At 40.2% G+C, this 21,358-nt stretch overlaps 1 protein-coding gene across 7 annotated transcripts in view; it reads left to right on the top strand.

Annotated features, from left to right (window-relative positions):
• Positions 1–21,358, top strand: part of RNL (RNAligase) — a 134,838-nt gene that overhangs the window by 12,882 nt on the left and 100,598 nt on the right. For all 7 annotated transcript variants that reach the window (XR_016061392.1, XR_016061394.1, XR_016061393.1 and 4 more), the window contains exons 7-8: positions 919–1,042; positions 16,400–16,506. Coding sequence is in view for 3 of the 7 variants with exons in the window: in XM_006843213.4 (XP_006843276.3) it covers positions 919–1,042; positions 16,400–16,506 (231 nt within the window). In the remaining 4 variants the exon portion in view is untranslated. The remainder of the gene's footprint in view (positions 1–918; positions 1,043–16,399; positions 16,507–21,358) is intronic.

Genomic DNA, 21,358 nt, shown 5'->3' with positions numbered 1-21,358 from the left:
ATCAATTGCCAATGACAAAATCTAAGCCCAAGTGAATGGTTGCTTGCATATTTAGGCTTCTTTATCGTCCGCAAATCACTCCCTCAAAAGCAAACCACAGCAAAAAATACTGTAGCGGTTTGACTTTGGAAATAATTATCCTTTACCAAGAGGTTTGTAAAAAATTCCCGGCAATGTTGATGCTTCCAGACAGAAACTTTGGATAGCACCGGAAAAATTCTAATGGTAAAAACTCTGTTTTTTATGACAAATTTGAATGATAATAGAAAAAGTAAGAACTTGGCTGAGTTTTACAATGAGAAATGAGAGACTGTTTTCTTGACTTAAATCATGTTGAGTAGTGAGACCATGGCGAGGTTCACAAGAGATTACCAAGTCATCTGACTATGATTCATTAGATTATTTGAGTTTCATGAGATATTCGGGTAGTTGAGTTCACTCGTGAGTCAGCTGTGTCCTTAATCGAGTCTTGGGTTTTTAAGCTTTGCTTAGACAAAGATGCATTTCTGAAATTCTTGGGGGACATTTGGTGAGTTCCAAAATGAAGTAGAGAAATGGCTTCCTCTACGTAGAAATGAAGGGTAGGTTTGCAAAAAGTTGCATCTTTTCTGGCTGGAAGTATACAGATGTCTACATGGAAATCTTACAAGAGCAAAATTGCTAACAATTCTATTATTCTAACAAGAGCAGGACCAAACTTAATCTTGCATATTGGTATGGATGTGTAGAATTGGGGTTGCTTGATGAAGATTCCAAAGAAACATAGGAATGTGCTTTACATTTACTTTGGTGTTTCATTAGTTTCCTATTGTTTAAAAAATAGTGTGTATGATTGTTTTTCCCTTTAATCTTGATAGATATGTTACTTCTATCTTCCCATGAATGCCTAATTCTGATAGATTACATTGTGATTGCTAGTGGTTGTGACTGCTGTAACTGAGTTGGGAAAGGGAAAACCAAAATTCTACTCGACATCGGATATAATTGCTTTTTGCCGGAAGTGGCGTCTACCAACAAACCATATTTGGCTATTCTCATCAAGGTGAAGACACAGTTTTTATGCAATTTTCTCTCTTGTCAAATGAATGTGATGTAACTCGAAGGATGTAATGAAAATAGCACACTCATATTTTCTTCTTTTAGCTTTTCTGATTGTTTAGGAATTAGAATTACATTGCGTGTCTATGCATTAATTTTTAGAACTTGAAATCAATTTTTCTTTTTCTTATTCATGCGTTTTGACCTCGAGATGGTCAATTGGAAAAATTTTCAATGTCAAAACGACCTTTTCAGATGATGGGTTTTGAGGTGTGCCTAATTTCTATAGTATAAGGTTGACACTCTATAAACTTTTTCCTACACACACACACACACACACACACACACACACATATAGTTAGAAAAAATACCTTTAGGTGGTTACCGAATTTCTGCAGAATTCGATGACCCTGCCGGTCTCCAAAACTTGATCAGACTGTTTAGAGCATGTGTCATTATTTGAATTTTATTTTATTTACAGATCAAATCAGGCTGAAACTTTGAGTGCACACGCATCTCATTTGGGAGCACATGAAATATACAAAATAATTCTTTAAAAAAGTGACCAAAATATCCTTGCAACATTGTAGATAGTCATTTATTCTTTATTACTTATATTTTTTTGTAGTGAGGGTGAGAAGTGTATATGCCCAAACTTTCAGCCCCTTTAAAACTTAAATAGTGAGACGCCCTCTGAACTGTATGATCAAGATTGAAATTCTTTGTTTCCTAAGAACCATGAAATCCAATGTGTATATTATCATGTGTTTTCTTTCATGAAGTGCTCTAATTATTGTTTCTTGAAAATTTTAGCATAACTTACTACTTTGATGTTGTTGTATGTTTGGAATCTAAATGGACTTGCTTGCTCACTTCCTTCTGTATAATGTAGCTTCCAGAGGGGAAAATTATTTTAGCAGTCAGGTGGTAGTTATTGCTGTTTGTCTTGGAGTTACATAACTGTTCGTTTGAGTGATTTTCTTTAGTGACTTCCTGTTGCTATTCTTTCTCACTTCAAATTTTGTTGAGTGCAAATGCTATAGTAGATAGAGGTGCATTTGATATTACCAGAGGTTCTGAAGATAACAAAAGTCCAAAAGCCTTGGACAACCCTTACTTATACCTGAACTTACTGAACTACCTTGGTAGGGCTACAAAGTCAACATTGAAAAGCTTGCTGGTTGGTGTTAAACATTTCAAACCCTCTGTACCCTACTTTTGAGGTCGTCAAAGGAAGCTAATGCTATTGCATTACATGCCTGAGTAATGTGGGTCACCCTGACGGACTTGTGATTCAGTTTAGATGAGGGTGGTTCACAGGGTTGAGTGAAACCTATACTGCCTAATTTCTGAGATGGGACAATCTGAGGGAGCCTCGTTTAGGATGGAAACTCATGTTTATGTAATAAAAAAAGGTCATTCAACATTTGTTATGGGGGACAAAGACGCATTTGAACGTGCACCTGTTTCGATTTGTTATGAGGGATAAAGACGCATTTTAATATGCATGAGTTTCCATTTGTTATGTGTTTCCATATTGCTGAAGAACTTGATTCCCATTAGAAAGAGAGAGAGAGAACACGTGCAACCCCATTGCCTTAGAGAGAATGTTCTGGGGAGGAAAGAGAGATAGTGCTGCATGCTCTAGCCATCTCTCTTTCACCTTCCTGGTCCTTGCGCCAGGTTCATATGCTCATTTGGTAAGAGCTTTTGAGCAACCATCAAGCTCGTAGGATACCGGGGGATGGAAAAGCTTCCAACTCTAGTAACGGTTAAGCAAAGCTTCAAGGTAGCTTCTTCAACTCTCCCATTCATGTATTTATGGGAATCAGAACAGGAGAATCCCCGAGCGAGGGATTAAAACTTCTGCTACTGTTTATGGATATATGTCCAATACATATGAATCTTTTAACTTCGGAATGAAAGGTAGGTTCCTTGTGGGCAACTCATTGCATGTGAAGGACATTGAAATGTATAATTCCTGAATGAACTTACTTCATGAGTTTGAGTTCTAGCTTGTCTTATGGAGATTGATGTGCATTGATGTGCATTGTTCCAATGAAGATAAATCTGATAACAGAAATCTCGGATTTATTAAGTTGTGTCGAGTTGAATATGTCAATGTTGCCACCAATAGAGCCAAGAATCCAGCAAACAGTCATGATATTACCAGATTCCCAATCAGCCAGTGCCTCATCATGTCTAGGTTTTTGGTTGTACCATTCATATATGCCGAAAGATACCCATGTTTCAAGAATCATGTAAACTGAAAATCCCGTAAACTGTTGTTGGTGTCAAACTAGGCTCCTTTCTTTTAGTGCTGTTTTTGCAAAAATTAACCCACAAACCCACCATTCTCTTAAACCGCCTTTGAGCACTTTCAAAACTTCTCCAGACTACATAAAGACCATTGCAAAACAAATATATTCTTCCACCCCAACTCTATTAAAACCGAAAGTTTGTGCTTACTTGAATTTTAAACCCTTGGACATACCCTAAACTTACTTTGGTTTACCACTATTCAAAGGGAAAGTCACAAACCAACATTGCCAAACCCTATTAGATATATTCATGGCTAGACTCAAAAGGATGGAAAATTGAGAGTCTCTCATACCCAGAACGTCTAGCTCTCATAAATCCTAGCTCACCCCAATTGATATTCTATATACAAGCTCCCCTTCACTCTATGCAATACCCTCGAAAACCTTCGAAGGAACTTTCATTGGGGCAACCAGCTCAGCGAGAAACATCCAAGCCTTGTTAATTGGATCTTAGTTTGTAAACCCTAGAGTGAAGGTGGGCTTGATATGAAAAGAATAAAGGAAAATTCAATTTAGCCCTATTAGCCAAGCTAGGATGGGAATTGGCTAGTATTGAAGATTCCTTGTGGTCTGCAATAGTTTTTTTTTCAAACAAAAAGTATTTTTGGACACCAGCATTGGAATTTTGGAGTACCAAGGAGAGACTCATGGGTTTGAAAAGGCATAAATGGCACTCTCCCGGTCATAAAAAAGCATAGCCAGCAGGTAATAGGAAATTATGGGGCAGAAGAGATCTCCTGGGTGACCTCTTAAAATGGAGACTTCTCTTAAGAGTGTCCATAAGGTGATTAGAAAGTAACGGGTGTACGGAAACCCAGTTTATCCTTAGGCCTCATGGTTGACGTACCAAAATAGGCTAATCACTAATGATGGAATCCAAAGATGGGGACTTTAAGTGGATATCATTTGCTACATGTGCAAATGTGAGAGCGAGAGCCATGAGCATTTGTTCGTCACTTGTTACTTTGCCCAACACATTCATCAAATAATGTTGTGGAGATCCAATGGTCACATAGTATAGGCAATTGGACTAAAAAGCAGCTTTCCAACAAGTACAAATTTCTTGATTACATGTGGAGGGTCTCCTCCCTATTGTAATATGGGTAACTTGTCAAGAAAGAAACTAGAGGGCAAATGAAAACCGAACCCAATCCATTCAAGAGGTGATGAGAAAAATAACCTGGAAAATCAGAAATAGCATTCTGGGTACTAGCATTCCCAAATAATGATAATGAAAATGTTATCTATGGGAGGTGGGAGCTTTCTGCTTCACACCTAGAGTCTTGACTGTGCATTTTGAGTTATGTAGTGAGATCATTCGTATATAGTGAGCTTTTGAGAGCTCCTTACATTTCGGTCCTTGTATATAGTTTTTGCACTGATTTCACATATATACAACAGGGCAGTACCCTCCAAATTGCTCGCTAACTTAATGAAAAATATTTTTAATGCTCTGTTACTCCGTGGCAGTTTAAATAAGACATATTTTTACCTTAAAAAATCTACAAAAATTAAATTGTTTCCCCAAATAGCACTCACAAGAAATCAAAGATCACCAATTATCGAACTGAAATGGATTAAATTGAGTAGATGGAATACTTAAATACGGTTTGTTTTATATTCCTTTTGTTACTCAAGCAGGCTGTATACATCATCCTACTATTATGAAAGAGGGTGGTGGTGGTGGTGGGGGGATGTGCAGATCCTTGCTGATTGTTGGATTCTCCCCATTCTTGAGTATAGAATTCCATTTTTTGTGTTTAATAAACATGGTTTTTTTTTTTAATGTATATAATTTATTGTTCAGAAGTTAGAACTACAGATCAAACATAATTTTCAGGTACTCATTTGCTGGGTCCACCTCTTTTTTAACAAAGGAACATTGTGGTCATAAGGTGCAGGGGCCCTATATCCAAGGCCAAACTGCCCCACTACCTCCAAATAGCTTGTAAACTCTTCAAACTGGCAGTATTAAATGACAGACCTGCTTGATAGTACCATTGTGCCGCATGCTGATTAACGCTTTTGTATCCCGTTTCTTCAAATGACTCTCCTGATTAGTTTGTGCCTGCGCCCTTTCTTGAACTACCACCTCAGGATTGGGAGAGGGGGAATAATGTATCAATAAGTCCCCTTCTTTGAGGTCTCTTATGCCCAATGGTGTTTGGTCTTCATCTTCATCTTTGTCTTCTATTCCATAGATATTTACAAATCACCTAATGTCTTCATATTGTTAAATTGTCTCTTCTCTCTTGTTTTAGACCCCTCTATAAGATCTGATATATCCTTCCTAACATCTCCAGGGACTTGAGTACATGGCGCTACGTCCCCTCTCTTTCCGGCCAATGCTTCTTAATCGATTAATGCCAGCATTATACTCCTTTTAGCAAAATCTACAAGCGACCCTATTCTTGTTTTTAGGATTGGGTCAACAGTTTCAAAAAGGAAGACAATACCCATATTTCAAACCCAGATTTCCTTGTTTATTTGAACTCGAGGAAGACATTTTCACTTACAGCCCTTTATCAACTTATCTATCTCCTAATCCTGAAAATTAGACAAAACCACCAATAACAAACTTGACTACATTTACAAGAAGCCAAAATTGTAGATACACACACAAAAGCAAGATTAATTTACAACTATGTAGTCTAAATATTTGAAATTTAAAATTCATCATTCAAAGAATATTGAAAATGATCATCTAAAATATTATGAATAGGCAATGAATTCGAAAGAATAAATGTACTGGCTCTTGAATATCTTGACAATCCAAGGAAGAAGTAAAGCTAGCATGCTCAAGGGAAACAATAAAAAATCTAAGTAAAACTTACACATTTTTTTTTGAGAACGGTTAACATTGTATTACTAAGACAGTAATAGTTACAAAACTGTGAGGAACTGAAGACTCCCTCTAAAAATGGGTGTCTTTCAGTAAAAAATACATTAGTCAGTCATGTACAAAAAAGGCTTATAAGATCCGCCCAGGTATCAAGATTTACAATGATTTTACAAAAAATAACACCAGAGCTGTGGGTTGCTCACCTGGAAGCAGGCTATGTAGTATAACTGTGGTCTTGGACAAAAAAGGAGTGGGACCTAGCCTTGTTTTCCAAATGGAAGCTAGCTCCCCCCTTCGCCATGAGATTTGCGAGATCGTTGGACGTCCTCCATGTATGCCTCCATGAGATGTTCGTATTCTTGCATATGTAAGTTATTTCATCAAAAATTGTTGTCAGTTGCCAAGGGGGAGAGGTCATGCCACTTGCCCAAGAGATAGTGTTTTGAGAGTCTCCTTCCACAATCAGATGTGTGCCTCAAGATGGATTGAAGTTTTTAATTCCCAATAATAAAGCCATTGCTTCTGCGTATTGGGAGTCATTGATTCCGAGATACACGGAGTATGTGGGGAGGACATTTCGCTTGTAGTCTCTAAAGATGCCCTCAGCACCTATCGGGCCTGGATTTCTAAGAGAACAACCATCAAAGTTCAGCTTGATGCTGCCCTTTGGTGGTGGTTGCCAATGGCTAGCTCTTGATTTTTTTGGTGGCCTATGGTTGAGGACATTTTCCCATTGGGAAAGGAAGAAGTTCCTTGATAATCCCGAGAAGAACTTGTGATTGGTGGCCCAAAAAGAGGTCAGCGAGATAACCTTATGGAAGAGAGCTGGTGGATGGAGCTGAAGTTCATTGAAGATTCTGTTATTCATTTCTATCCATATTGTCCATATGGTAGCAGCCATTGTGGCCTTCCATAAGGTTTTTCCAGCCAGAGGCCATTGAGCCTCCAAGTTGTAAGAAATCAGGGCCCTGACCGTGGGTGGTGTGACCCATTGGATGCCGAAAAGTTGTAGCGCTTGGCTTGATAGCTTATGGGTAAATTCGCAATGAATAAAGAGGTGTGAGTTGCTTTCCTCCTCCCAAAGACATAGAGCGCATCTATTGGGGATAGAAATACATCTTTTTTGTAATTGTTCCACTGTAAGTGCTCTTTAGGAACAGGCTATCCCATTGAAGAACTGAATCTTAGGTGGGGCAATGGTTGACCAAACTTTTGACAAGATTGAGGTGGGGATGAGAGGAAAGGTGGGGGGTAGGGTGAGACTTTTATAGAAAGAGGCTACTGTGAAGGAGCCTGAAGGGGAAAGGCTCCAAACTATAGTGTCACTCCCATAGTTGGGAAAAAACGAGAGGAGAGAGTAGTAGGGAGTAGTTGAAATGGTTGGTTTCCTCGTCCGAAAGATATCTTCTGAACGATGGATTCCAGACACTCCGTCCACTTGAAAGTAGCACTTCCTCAGCGATAGTTGAGTTTTTGTTAGAGTCAAGTGAGAAAAGGGTTGGGAATGCCTGACACAGTGGTGAGTTTCCTAGCCAAATATCTGTCCAGAATTTTACCTTATGACCTTCTCTTGGATGAAATCTAATGTGTCCTCTGAACTGTGAGAGGGAAGAGGCTAAGGATTTCCAAACCCTTGATGCTTTGTGTCAGTGGATCCTCTCTGGTACCCATGTTCCATCTTGGATTTTGTATTCGCATCATAACACCTGAGCCTAGAGGGAGTCTGGTTGAGAAGCTAGGTGCCACCACCATTTGCCTAGGAGGGCTGTATTTTGTTTTCTTAGGATTCAAATTCCTAAGCCCCCCTGCTTTCTTGGTAAGCAGATGTTTTCCCATGCTACAAGGTGGAATTTGGTCTTCTTTAACTGTCCAGGCCATAGGAAATTCCGCATAAGTTGTTCTATGTGGTTAGCCACTTGTATTGTTATCTGGTATAGAGACATGAAGTAGGCTGGGGTATTTGCCAAGGTGGCTTTGATCAGGGTAACTCTTCCTGCTGGGGAGAGGTATCTACCTTTCCAGGCTGCTAGACGTCTCTCTACTTTGTCTAAAATGTAAGACCAAAGCCTGTTTTTAGGTTTCCCCAGTCCCAATGGAAGGCCTAGGTAAGTGAGTGGAATGTCTTCCACTTTACATTCCCAATCTGGGATGAGGGCTCTTACCTTTGCATTTGTCATGGCTACTCCCATCATTTTAGATTTCTCCATGTTTACTTGGAACCCTGTTGCTTTTTGAAAGCAAAGGAGGAAAAGTTTGAGAGTATCGACGTATTGTAGGTGAGACACTGTTGGGCCGTGATTACTACTTTTAAAACCGGAAAGGAGGCCAGATTGGTAGAGACGGGAAAAGGATATGGTGAATACGTCTGCTGTAATGGTAAAAAGGAAGGGGGAGAGAGGATCCCTTTGTTGAAGTCCCCTCGAGGTACGGAAGTAACCTTTTGGTGTCCCATTGATGAGAATGGAAAAGTAGGGATCAGAGAAACATCCTCTCATCCAACTCCTCCATCTCTCCCTGAACCCCATTCTAACCATGAACTCTTCCAAGATGGACCAGTCGACATGGTCATAAGCTTTCTCCCAGTCTATTTTGAAGATTAGGCATGGTTTCTTGGCTAAATGCCTTGTGAAGGCACTCATTAGCCACCAAGACCCCATCCAAGATCTGTCTATCTTGGATGAAGGCTGATTGAGAAGGAGAGATCACTGAAGGAAGGCCTTGTTGAAGTCTAGAGGCGAGGACCTTAGCCAATATTTTGTATGTCGAGTTCAGAAGGCTAATTGGGTAGAAATCCTTGATTTCCTTTGCCCCTTCAACTTTTGGTACTAGGGCTATGAAGGTGGCATTGATTGCTTTGTGGAGGATTCCCCTATGGAAGAATTTCTCAAAGAACTCCATGAAGTTAGGACGAAATGTGCTCCAGAGGATTTTGAAGGGTGCGATCGGGAATCCGTTTGGACAGGGAGCTTTGTCATTGGCTAGGGCATTAAGAGCTTGTACAATTTCATCTTTAGTGAAGGGTTGCTCTAGCCAAGTAGCTAGGTCGCTAGGGAGAGCCAGGAAGTCAAGATCAGCCATTATTGGCCGCGGGCTTGTTGGAGCAGTGTATAGAGTTTGAAAGAACTCTATAATAGTTTGCTCTATTAGTGCTGGTTGGGTCAGGTAGCTGTTGTTGACTTTGAGCATTGCGATAGTGTTGTCCCTTCTTCGACAGTTAGCTATGCGATGGAAAAAAGCTGTGTTTTGGTCACCCACTTTTAACCACTTTATCCTTGATCTCTGGAACCAATAGATCTCTTCTTTTTTGAGGGTAGACAGGTATTCCAGTTTGGACTGGGCTCTGAGGTTAAGTTCCGAGGTGTCCAAAGGTCTGGATTCTTCAAGGTTGTCAAGGCCTTGGATGGTATCCAAGAGGGTGGATTTGGTTTGGGAATAGTTTCTAGGTATAGCTTTACTCCAAGTTTTGAGGGACGTTTTGAGATGCTGAATTTTTGTCTGGAGTCTATAGCCTGCTCTACCCCTAACCTGGGATGAGAAGGAGTCCCACCCGGTTGGTATCATAGTAGTGTGATGCCTCTTCTAGCCACGCTAATTCAAACCTGAAAGGTTTAGGCCCTCTTCTTACGTTGGTATCCAAGATAATGTGACAGTGGTCAAAAATAGGTTTGGGTAGGACCAAAGCAAGGGACCCCGAGAATTGCTCCTCTTAGTTTGTGGAGAATAGGAAATGATCAGTTTAGAGAGAGAAGGGTTATGGGCATGGTTTGACCAAGTAAATCGACTTCCTTGAAGAGGAATATCGATGAGTTCCTTCCTGTTAATGAAATCAGTGAAGTTCCTCATGTCTTGAGAGATAGGGGTAATGGAATTTCTCTCATCGGACCATCTGGTAACGTTGAAGTCTCCTCCCAAGCATCAAATTGGTTGTGGGAGAGCTGCAACATTGTCCAATTCGGACCAAAATCTTTGTCTGAGCGAGGCAGTGTTTGGCCCGTAAACGGCTGTGAATTTTCAAGAAATACCATCAGAGGTGCTAGATAGGAGAATGGTCACAGAGAATTCCCCTATGTGTGAAGTAATGAGAGAATGATCCAAGGGATTCCAAATCACCCAGATACCTCTAGAAGCTCCATTCACCGATAGTGATACCTATTGGGTAGGCTTTTTGCCCCAAAATTGGTAGATGAGCTGAAGAGTAGGCTCTGGTTGTTGGTTTCGATAAGGGCTAGGACAACGGGAGAGTGTTTGAGAGTTAAATCTTTGACAACATTCCTTTTGGACTGCTGTCCTAGACCCCAAACATTCCATGTGACTAACTTCATGGGTTAGAAGGGGGAGAGGAGGAGACGGCCAGTCTAGATGACCTCCTGGGGCAGGAGTTAGGGAAACAGATGGGGAGTCTCATGGAGGCTTATCCTGAAAAGAGATGGAAGAGAATAGGCTAAGTAATTCTCTTTGTCCTTTGGGTCTCACCTTGATCCTGCTTTGCGCATTTGCAGTAAAGAACTTGTGGGCCGGTCCTTGTGGGCCATCATGGTGGAAACCCATGATTTTGTACATCTCCTTCATTTTTGCATCGATGCTATTGTCCTTATCCCCTTCTGCCTCCTTAGTATTATTAGCTGATTTTGCCCTTCTGTTGTTTCTTCCACCGGTCTTGCCTGCATCTCTGAATTGTTGGAGGGGTAGAGATCAGAGGATAAGGAAGGAGAGGCTCAGAAATGGGCCCAGGCAAATGGATAGGGGTGAAAATAGGGGGGTCCGGATAGGAGGCAGGGTGGGAAGGTGATTGGGCAACAATAGGTTGTTCCAAAGGAATGGAGGGCTCCAGGTTAGGGAGGGAGCGTGGGTAAGGTGAAAAGAAGGCTTGGGGGTTAACTGAGGAAGGGTACTGAGGCAGGGGAGGAGACGAGAGGGATGAAGGGAGATAGGTGAGGAATTGATGAGTCTGAACAGAGGAGAGAGTAGCATAATGAGCAGGGTGAGAAGAAGGTCAAGTAAAGTGGAGCGTATTTACCCTGGTGATACGAATCGAGTGCAGGGTGTAGGAGAGATGAGGGGCCAACATGGAAGAGATATAGTCACTATCCGAGGGGGAGAAGTCCTAGGTTTGAGTTGTCACGATGCATTGGGGGAGGAGGTTTCTGTCCATTGTGAGGATATGTCGAAGGTCTGTAGACTCCTCAAGGCTAAGCGAGGGTGTGAGGATATCAGAAAGGCTAAAAGGAAGATAAGTAATGGAAAGGGGTGGGTTAAAAGAGAAGGGAACCAGAGAGAACGGGGATAGAAAGGCAGACAAGGCGTTAGGGGGCGAGGATAAAGGGCTGGTGTCCCCTTCTAGAGCAGGGAGGTCTGAGGAAGTAGGTGCAAGACCCTTCAAGGTGGCTAGGTGGGACAGATGGCGAAGGATTGAAGGAAGAGAGAGGCGGTGGTGTGGCCTCGTCGGCTGAGATGGGGTTAGGTGAAATGGAAGGCTGGGGAGTGAGGGAAGAAAGGGAAGATGATGTGTCCACATCACTAGAAGAGGGGCTAGGCGGAGCCGGCGCAGGGGACAAATGGCCTTTGGGGGAAGGCGCGGGTGACAAATGGCGAGGAACAACAACCAAGGGAGACAGGTTGGTAGGAGGCGACGACGTGGGGGACAGGTGGGCTGCTGAAGACAGCTCCGTCGCAGGGTTATCATGGGATGTCGGTAGGCACAAAGAAGCCTCAGACGACACGTGCCCTTCTTTGCGCCTACCGACATCCCATGATAACCCTGCGACGGAGCCGTCTTCAGCAGCCCACCTGTCCCCACGCCGTCGCCTCCTGTCAACCTGTCTCCCTCGGTTGCTGTTTCCCGCCATTTGTCACCCGCGCCTTCCCCCAAAGGCCATCTGTCCCCTGCGCTGCGTCTGCCTACCCTCTCTTCTGGCGATGTGGACACATCATCCTCCCTTTCTTCCCTCGCTCCCCAGCCGTTCATTTCACCTAACCCCATCTCAGCCGACGAGGCCACTCCACCCCCTCTCTGTTCCTTCAATCATTCGCCATCTGTCCCACCTAACCCTTGAAGGGTTGTATCTTGCACCTACTTCCTCAGACCTCCCTGCTCTAGAAGGGGACACCGACCCTTTATCCCAGCTCCCAAACGTCTCGTCTACCTTTCCATCCTCCTACACATAAAAATTGTTATGATTTAAAGCATGAAATTGAAATACCATATCATGAATCGTGCATGTAAACTGAGTGATCTAGCAAAAGAAATATTAAATCGGTTTGGAAGAAATGGACTTTTCTAAAAGTAGGACTATGTGACTTTGGCAAGTGAATACCCATTAAAAATTTTCTATCTTTTCTTTTGTATTACGACCCGAATCACTTACAAGTCTCCAAATACAATATATGAACCAAATAAACCACAAGAATACCAATGACTCTCACTTGCTTGTCAGCAAAACAAAAATAGATTCATAACATGAATCTGAAAATTACATAAGACTTGCAATAGAATCAAGAAACCTGAAATAAATAGAATATTGTATACGTTGCCTTAAATTACCCCTAAAGACTTAATACACCCCACACCAGGTCTCCTCCACCAATGGTACACGAGATCTAGGCCCAAACTTGTCTCACAACTTGGGAAGCCTAGGCAAATCCAATAGAGAGTATGACATTGTCTAAACTAGACTAAGGCTCAATGCATGAGCATAAGGTCAACACCTATGGGCTAGGGCGTGCCACTACTTGTGGCTTGGGTGTGCCACCCCCCAGGGTTTTCTCAACTCCTAAAACGAAGTTAGAGAGAGAAATAGAGAGATTAGAGAGGGGCATGCTGCCCCTTTAGTTCAGAGAGAGAGACTAAATTAAGAGGTGTAGATAATGAGGCCCCCATATAGCTAGTATATATATCATAGAGGCTAGGGTTTTTAGGGTTAGGCATTTGCCATCATTATGAGATTCAATCTTGACCTTTGATCATGGAGACTTGTGGGGTGAAGAGATTTTATCCATCCATTTGGTAGATCAGCCATTAGGATAAAAAGGAATGAGGTGGAACCAGTACCCCTCAATTTCCATAACTCTATTCCCATCAAATATTGTGTAGAGAAAATACTAAAACATTCCGATTAATCTCTTACACTTTTCCTTTTGAAATGAATCAAAATCTCTACAACACACTTTCCTAAAATTTTCAAATCACGAGGATGGATTATTACACAAGCCATAAACTAGGAAAGAAAGGAAGAGGAGGTGGGATGCTTCACCTTATGGGTGGCCATGTGGGCCTCACGCCACACTAGTGTTGCACCCAATGAACCCCAATGGCCCCCCAACACTTTAAACAAAAATTTCAGATATTAAAATAAATTTTATGAAGCTACTAAATATTTTATTTTTCTTTTTGATTAAAATAAATCCAGAAAATTGATTTTTACTATAAAAAAATTATTTTTCAATAAAATAAAATACCAGGAGAGATCTAAAAGTTTATTTTAATTATCTAAAATATAATTAAAACATAATTAAATATATTTAAGAAGATTTGATGAGAATTGGATTCATAGAGTTAGGATTACAACAAATATATGGAGTACTCTATTTTTTCTAGAAACCATATCTCATTGCACCTTCTCAAACTGGCCCAATAGTTCCTATGACTCACAACCCTTCACAGGGGTTCATGATTAGACTATCAAAGTCCACCAATAATTGAAGGAGACATGATCCTAGTTCATGGATTATAGGTTCTTCCTTGAGGACAAGGCCAAGCCCCATTCTAGCACGTTGCTCGATGGGTCCTTCTAACATAGTTTAGTGTTGAAGGGAGTCATCTCTTCGGCACATGTACATAACACGCACCCTTATCCAAAAGGTCGCTTCTCGGACGACTATCTAGTGTACATGTCGTGTGATGACAATGATGAGTATTTGGGCCCTTGTCCTCTCCGACAAACCATCACAAACAGTGGTCGCATCCAATCCCTTGGCCAACTTCCCTGGGCACAACTCCGACCTCATCAAGGGTAGCCTCATAGCGAAACCCTTATCGGTTGTGCTCAAAATGGTCAGGGCCATAGCCAGTCTACGCATACATGAGTCTTGACATTAATAATGCCTTAGAATCCAATGTGGACCACACTCTCACCAGAGCCAACATTTCATTATAATAATTTCAATACTTGCTCTCATATGGCCTTTAAATGGCCACATAACCCTAACACCCATTGATTTGGTTCCTCGATCTAAATATCACAAATATTACGAAAGTGGAGCCTACTCATGCAATGATTTGATAAGGCAATAACTAAATTAATGCAAAAAAAATTATAAAAAAGTATGAATCATACAAGTAAAGTAACTCATGCCAAAAATAATAAAAACAAAAAGGGTTTCGGGGCGATGGACTTTTTTCCATTGAATTGTTCCCTCAAACTAAAAGTCAACATGGGAGAATAACCCAAAAGTTGATAATATATCAAAAAACATATAATAAAATATCAAAAACAATGAGCTAAAAGCAAGGAATAACATATCGTAATACGTTTTGCACAAAAAATACATAACCCTAATTAAATATATTGAAATGCACCTCAAAATGGAATCCATATCGGCCCAAATCAGAACTTTTTGTCTCTAAAATTCTCCTCTTTTGCAACTATTTTAAGCTTTGAAATTTTTTGGGATGAATATCCTTCGATTTTGCAAGGATTTGTGGAGGTTGAAAAAGTTATTTGATATTTTGAAAAATCTTCAAATCCTTATTTTTGAAGAGTTTTTCTCTTTCTAAAACTCATTACAAGGGTTTTGGGGGGCAAGAATGCCCCCCAAAACTCTCTCCCCCCATTTTTCAGGGGGAAATTACCAAAAAACCCTTGGTAGGGCCATTTTCTGCCTTCAGGCAAGGGCGTGTGAGGCTCCGAGGCTGCTTGGTGGCCGACTTTTTCAACCTTGGGAGCAACAAATAATTCTTGTTGTAATCGTTAATAATTTTCTATGTGCTTATGAATGTGGCTAAAGAAACCCTACCTTTTTGAGAACTCAAGTGGGTTTGGGATCTCTCAGATGTAATAGTAATTGCACAATGCTGAATGGAGTTGGACCACCTTGGAGCACCTTATGCAAATTTGGTTTTTCTTGAAACACCTCATCAAAGCTTCTTTAGGTTGTCAAATCCAATTAATAATTACAACACTTTCCAGATAGGGAAAAAACATGCAAGCAAGATGGAGAACCACAAAGAAATGGTGTGAGAAACTTAAATTCCATTGATCACAATGAAACACAAAAAGTGGTCTATATAGATTTTACTACAACCATCTGCAGCCAAAATGCTTTTGGGTAATTATAACCATATACCAATATTAGCAAACTTGGCAAGTCCGATTCAGACTCGCCCGAGTTACCTAGGCTTCACTGGCTTGCTGTTACAGGGGGTGGGAGGTTTGTTATATTACATTGCAAAAAATGTAAAATGTATAGTAATTAGTCCTTTTGTCTCTAGTATAAATTTACAATTGACAAGAAGACGAAAATATTCAATAAAAACAAAATGTACAGTAAAAAGTATTCAATAAACTAAAGGACTCTTACTAGGGCAAACTTTTAAAATATGTATACTTGTTCACTAAAACAGTATCACCCCAAAACTCAAGGTGTTAACTTTTCCTAATTAAGCGATTCTCCTAATTTTATTTTTCACCCATTTTTCTATTGCTTTTTTTTGGAATATTTCCTTGTTTTTGTGATTATTTTAGGCTCTTTTCAAGCTTGGCGTGGTTCAAGCGGGTTAAATTGAACTCGCTCAAAATATTTTTAAGGATGAGTTTGTCACTCTTTCTTCTAAATGTGATGTTTTTTAGTGGCGCACAATTGAGTTTGGACCAACCATGAGTGTCAATTTGAGGAATTAATTTTTGTTATGACAAGTTTGTATGTATTATTGGAATTTGGAATGAGTATCCATATGGCCATTTATTGTGGAATACATTGGATTCTATTATTCTATTATTTGTCAAGTGAACATGGTTTATTTGTTCCTTGATTATGCTCATTTATTTTCTAAAATAGTTTTTCTGAGGTGTCTTATGTAGTTATTGGCTTATTATATTGTGTCTTAAGTAGGAAGTTTTCTTCTTGAGGGTTTGGATATCAATTTTTGTTTTTCACTAAAATATTATCATAATTCTTATATAGTCTCCTTTACTGTTTTAAGGAAGTCAGTCACTTCGGTTTTTGCTGCATATGATGCTTTATGTGAAGAAGGAACTGCCACATCTGTATGTAGGGCCCTTGATGAAGTTGCTGATGTCTCTGTACCCGGTAATTATCTCAATAGATTTATGTTCTTAATTCATGAACTAAATTTTGTATGGCAAGCATGGAATGGTCTCTTTATTTTTGTCTTCAGAATAGTTAGTTGTTACAATACATTGATATGTGAAATTGGATTCCGAAAGGGTTTCTAGGAAGTAAATCCGTCAAAGAACCATCTAGCCCATGGCCTAAGTTACAGGCTTAAGGACCCTATGACGAAACTGCCATTAAATGAGTGCAAATCTGCCAGTGTGTGGAATCGCAATCATTATTAAAAAATGCCTACGTGGCTTACATGCGGGAACCAAAAAGAAGTTTGTGTAGTATTGCCATGACAAGAGAATTGAAATAAAACGATTACCAAGAAGACCCTCAATCCGCAAAGATGAAAATAACTCGTATTTCTGGTTGATGTAGATGATGAAGCTAAAATTTCACAAATTTCCTATTTTATATTTTCTTTACAAATAACAATTTTATATGTATGAAGTGGAATAGAGCACCTGGCCACTTAAAAAGAGTGGAGGAACAACTCGGATTCCCTGCCATTTTTATGTTCTCTTGAAAGTCGGCGTGAAATTACTCTATTTAGCCTGCTGTTTTTATGTTCTCGGGCTAGGGCACTGATGCATCCCTATGGTAAGGTGCTAGGCATGCACCCCGGCAGACACCAAGCCGCTTTTTACGTGACTCAATTGGGTGCCCACCTAGGCTAATACGGTTCTGTGGGACGCTTGATTTTCCATGTGGCCCTTCTATGCGTAAGGCACCCAAATTTTAAAATATTGATGACCAGCTCTGGAAGATCCATAATTAATATTGGCCAGTTTCCTCCAATATCAACAATCCTTAACCTTATATTTCCATGTACAAATTATCCTTAGTTTTGCATTCTATGGCACTTGCCCATTCACAAGGCCTCTCTACCTCTTATTTCTACTTGAACCCCGCATTGAATGTCGTCTCTTCATCTGGGCCCAGGAATGGTGTCTAAAAGAGTCACGAAAACCCCAAATCCACTAGGGCATGGGCATGTGGCTCTATTGTTATGTGAGGGTTGAGGGCTGTCCCTCTGTTGAAGTTTACCGCCCCCTAGTGGAATGTGTAGCCAACACATGTTCAGGTAGCACGATATGGATGTGGTTTTGGTAGCATGATATATATATATATATATATATATATGGAATACTCTTCCCAACGCCTATAGGCGAAAATGAACAGTGATGTCGCGTACCTTCATCCCCATCCAAACTTCATCGCACGGTCACAGTTGTTAGGTAGAGTTTCAATTTTCATTTTTTTCAACTTCAAATTACTTGAAACTTGTAGCGTATGTACATCTTAGTGAGGCACATCTAATAAAAATATGCAAAACCTAATTTGTAAAATATAAATTAACCAAAATACCCCCAAAAATTTACGGGGGTATTTTGGTCAATTTATATTTTGCTAATTATTTTTTCAATATTTTTATTAGGTGCGCCTGACTAAGACGTACACACACTCCAAGATCATTCAGATTAGTAAAAAAAAATGAAAATTGAAAGACTACTAGACATTTGTGACCAATCGATGAAGTTTGGATGGTGATGAGGGTCGGCAAAATCACTGTTCATTTTCTTCTATCGGCGTTTTGTAGTATCTTCCATATATATATATATATATGTTTTTGGTTCTGTGCTAAAACCTCGACACTTGTCAACCCACAACATGTGCATATTACATCCTTTTTTGGGAAGTTGCCCTTCCAGCTGATCTATTAGATGTGGAGTATGCGCGTGTGCTCGAGAGAGGAAGCACCGCACCTTGCATAATGGGGCTTTGTGATACTTGTCCATTTGGGGTGCACTTAAAATCCACTAAATCTTAAAATCCACTACATCTTGGAATTGCACCATCTGTAGGTAGGCTTTGATGGTCAAGCGTGAGCCCTAGATTGTGGGTCATGGTTTCCGTTGACTCGGTGTGATAAAATGCTATTGAGTTTCTGGATAAGCGAAAGTGAGTGCCTTGGTATTATGCGTTTGTATCACACCCAAATGTACTTAATTCCCCTTCATAATTTTACTAATGGGTGCGGTTTGTATAGAGCCTAGGCTTGAAACAATTAAATTAGAGCCTACCTTCATATAGTGGCGAGAAATGTGGTTTCAATACCGAAAATCATTGTGATAGGCTTAAAATATATTTTCATCTTTATTTATAAAGTTTAAAGCTGCAAAAATAGTGTAGATTGACATATACTATGAAAATTTGAAAATCTTGAAAATTGACTGTCCAAAAATGCATGACAAAAATAATATTTTCAAAACTTGAAATCCATTTTTTCTCATGTCCATGCATCTTGATGTCGAGATGATCAATTTGAGGATATTTGGGCATCAAAACAACCTCTTCTAGTGAAATTTTGAGGTAGGCTCTAATTTGATTGTTTAGATCCTCGGCTCTATATAAACTTTTCCCTTTTCTAATTGCCCAAGTTATTTTATATTGTTAAAGCAAACTTAAAATTGTTTTATTAGTAATTTTTGGGATTTTATATAATTTTATTTAAGCCTTTTCTGAGGACATGAAAATATTTTTCAAAATTCTAATTCAGGACATATGGAGAACTTAGGCCCCACATGCACACAAAGGGGCCACACGTTTGGCATGTGTATGTCATCATCATGACATCACCTTGGTGGGGTGTGTAAATAACCCCTTTTGGCATGTGTTTGACATCATCATGATATCACCTTGCATGACAATTGTCATGCTCTCCTTAATTCTATGGGAAATCTTTGAGAGAGAGAGAGAGAGAGAGAGAGAGAGAGAGAGAGAGAGAGAGAGAGAGAGAGAGAGAGAGAGAGAGAGAGAGAGAGAGAGAGAGAGAGAGAGTCTTGATTTCAATTTTAGAACTTTGAAAAAATATTTTAAGAAAATCTTGATTTCAAAATTAGAATTTTGAGAAAATATTTAAAATTGGGGGGCACAACCCGCTCTACTTGGTCTTTCTGACGTCATGAAATTTGAGCATGGGAAATTGTAACTTTGTGCAAAACTTTGAATTTTGGCAAATGTATTTAACCATGATAATGTCTTTGTTTATTGGTGGGAAAATTGAGTTCAAATTGAGAGAAATTTGGGTTTTATTTTTGGTCAAGGGATAATGATGTTAATTTCCAACCCTTAATCTACGATAGCTAGTGAGGGAATGGATAGCTAATTTGGGTTTTATTTTTGGTCAAGGATCCTATGAGAAACTTCTATACACTCTTAGCGAAAGGTTATAAATAAGGGTCACTTCTCACACTTGAACCATCCATTTCAAAGCATTATTATAATGTTCTTGTGAGAACAAGAGAGAGAAATGAGTGGCGCACCATAGAGAAAGGGGGAAAGAGTCCATTTCAAAGCATTATTACCATGTTCGTGTGAGAAAGAGAGAAATGAGTGGCACACCATAGAGAAAGGGAGAAAGAGAGGAGTGGCACACCATTTGATGAGAGTGAGTCCCTTGATTGATTCCATGACCCTTTTTGAAGTCTTAGTGCCAATGTATAGTTTGGGTCACTTTTAGGGTACTCCCAGAACTAGAGAAGTAGGTTTCTAGCATTAGAGACAACTATTGTATTTAGATAATTGTGCTAGTAAATTTCATTCCTCTGCTATAGATGAAATCCATCACAAGTGGCTTTGGCCCTCTCTGATATTGGTGGCATGTGGCTACTTTTGCCTGAAAGTCCAGTTCTTCTGCAACCACCTCCTATTAGACCAAATTCCACACCTTTGATTGATTGAAATACATTATGGAGGTCTCAAATTCCGTACCTTTGATTGATTGAAATACATTATGGAGGTTTATGATTTTTCCATGTATGAAAGACCTTCCTACACCTGCTTGACTGACAACTATTGGAAACTATGGTAACGTTCTTAGGTTGTGACCATCTTTAGTTCTACCACCCTTGTTAGGAAGATGGCATTCTATCTGCCTGCCATTTTTTGTTGATTAAAGTTAACATTTGTATTGCTATAAAGAATTGGAATACAATATTGGGTTAATCCGAGAGTTCCCACTAGACGAGGCTCTTAATAAAAAATAGGTCAACCGACCCTGTACAAAAAAATGGGATTATAGGTCTGCCCGATTACAATAGATTTACAAAGAGGTTACAAAAATGGGCGTATAGGTTTGCCCGTATACCTATTATGTGTACCCTCTGTGGCCCAGAGCAAAAGAGGAGGTGGACTGGGTTTTGTCTTCTACTTGGGCCCTAGCTCCATCCTTCGCCAGGAGATCTGCGAACTCATCTGACGTCCTTGAGGCGAGGTACCCATGGAGGTGTGGATCTCCCGGTTGCCCATGATATAATATCACGCGCATCACCCTCCACTATAAGGTATCGCCCCCAAGACTGATTGAAGCTTTTGAGGCCCAGCAGTAATGTCATTGCTTCGGCATATTGAGAATCTTGAAGGCCAAGATACTCGGAGTAAGTTAACAGGATTGTGCGATGCTGGTCTTTGAAGACACCACCAGTACCTGCATGGCTGGGGTTCCCCAGTGAACGACCATCGAAGTTAAGCTTTATGACTCCTTATGGAGGTGGCTGCCAGTTGCATGATCTTTGTGCCTTCCGTGGTCGGTGGTACAAGATGTTTTCCCATTGACTTAGGAAAGTATTCACAAGATCCCTAAAGCGAACCGATGGTTGAAGGCCCATAAAGTTACTAAGGATGTAACCTTGTGAAAAAGTGCTGAACCTTGGGTAATATGGCCTTGGAATATTCTGGCATTTCTTTCTATCCAGATTACCCAAAGGATGGCTGCTACCGAGGCCTTCCATAGGATTCGTCCAGCCTTAGGCCAGTG

The sequence above is a fragment of the Amborella trichopoda genome, chromosome 8, assembly GCF_054954075.1.
Source record: "Amborella trichopoda isolate Santa Cruz 75 chromosome 8, AtrichopodaSantaCruz75HAP2 v2.0, whole genome shotgun sequence".
NCBI classification, from domain to species: Eukaryota; Viridiplantae; Streptophyta; class Magnoliopsida; order Amborellales; family Amborellaceae; genus Amborella; species Amborella trichopoda.
The sequence above is the reverse complement of the archived record's forward strand: the minus strand, read 5'-3'. Positions and strand labels throughout refer to the sequence as shown.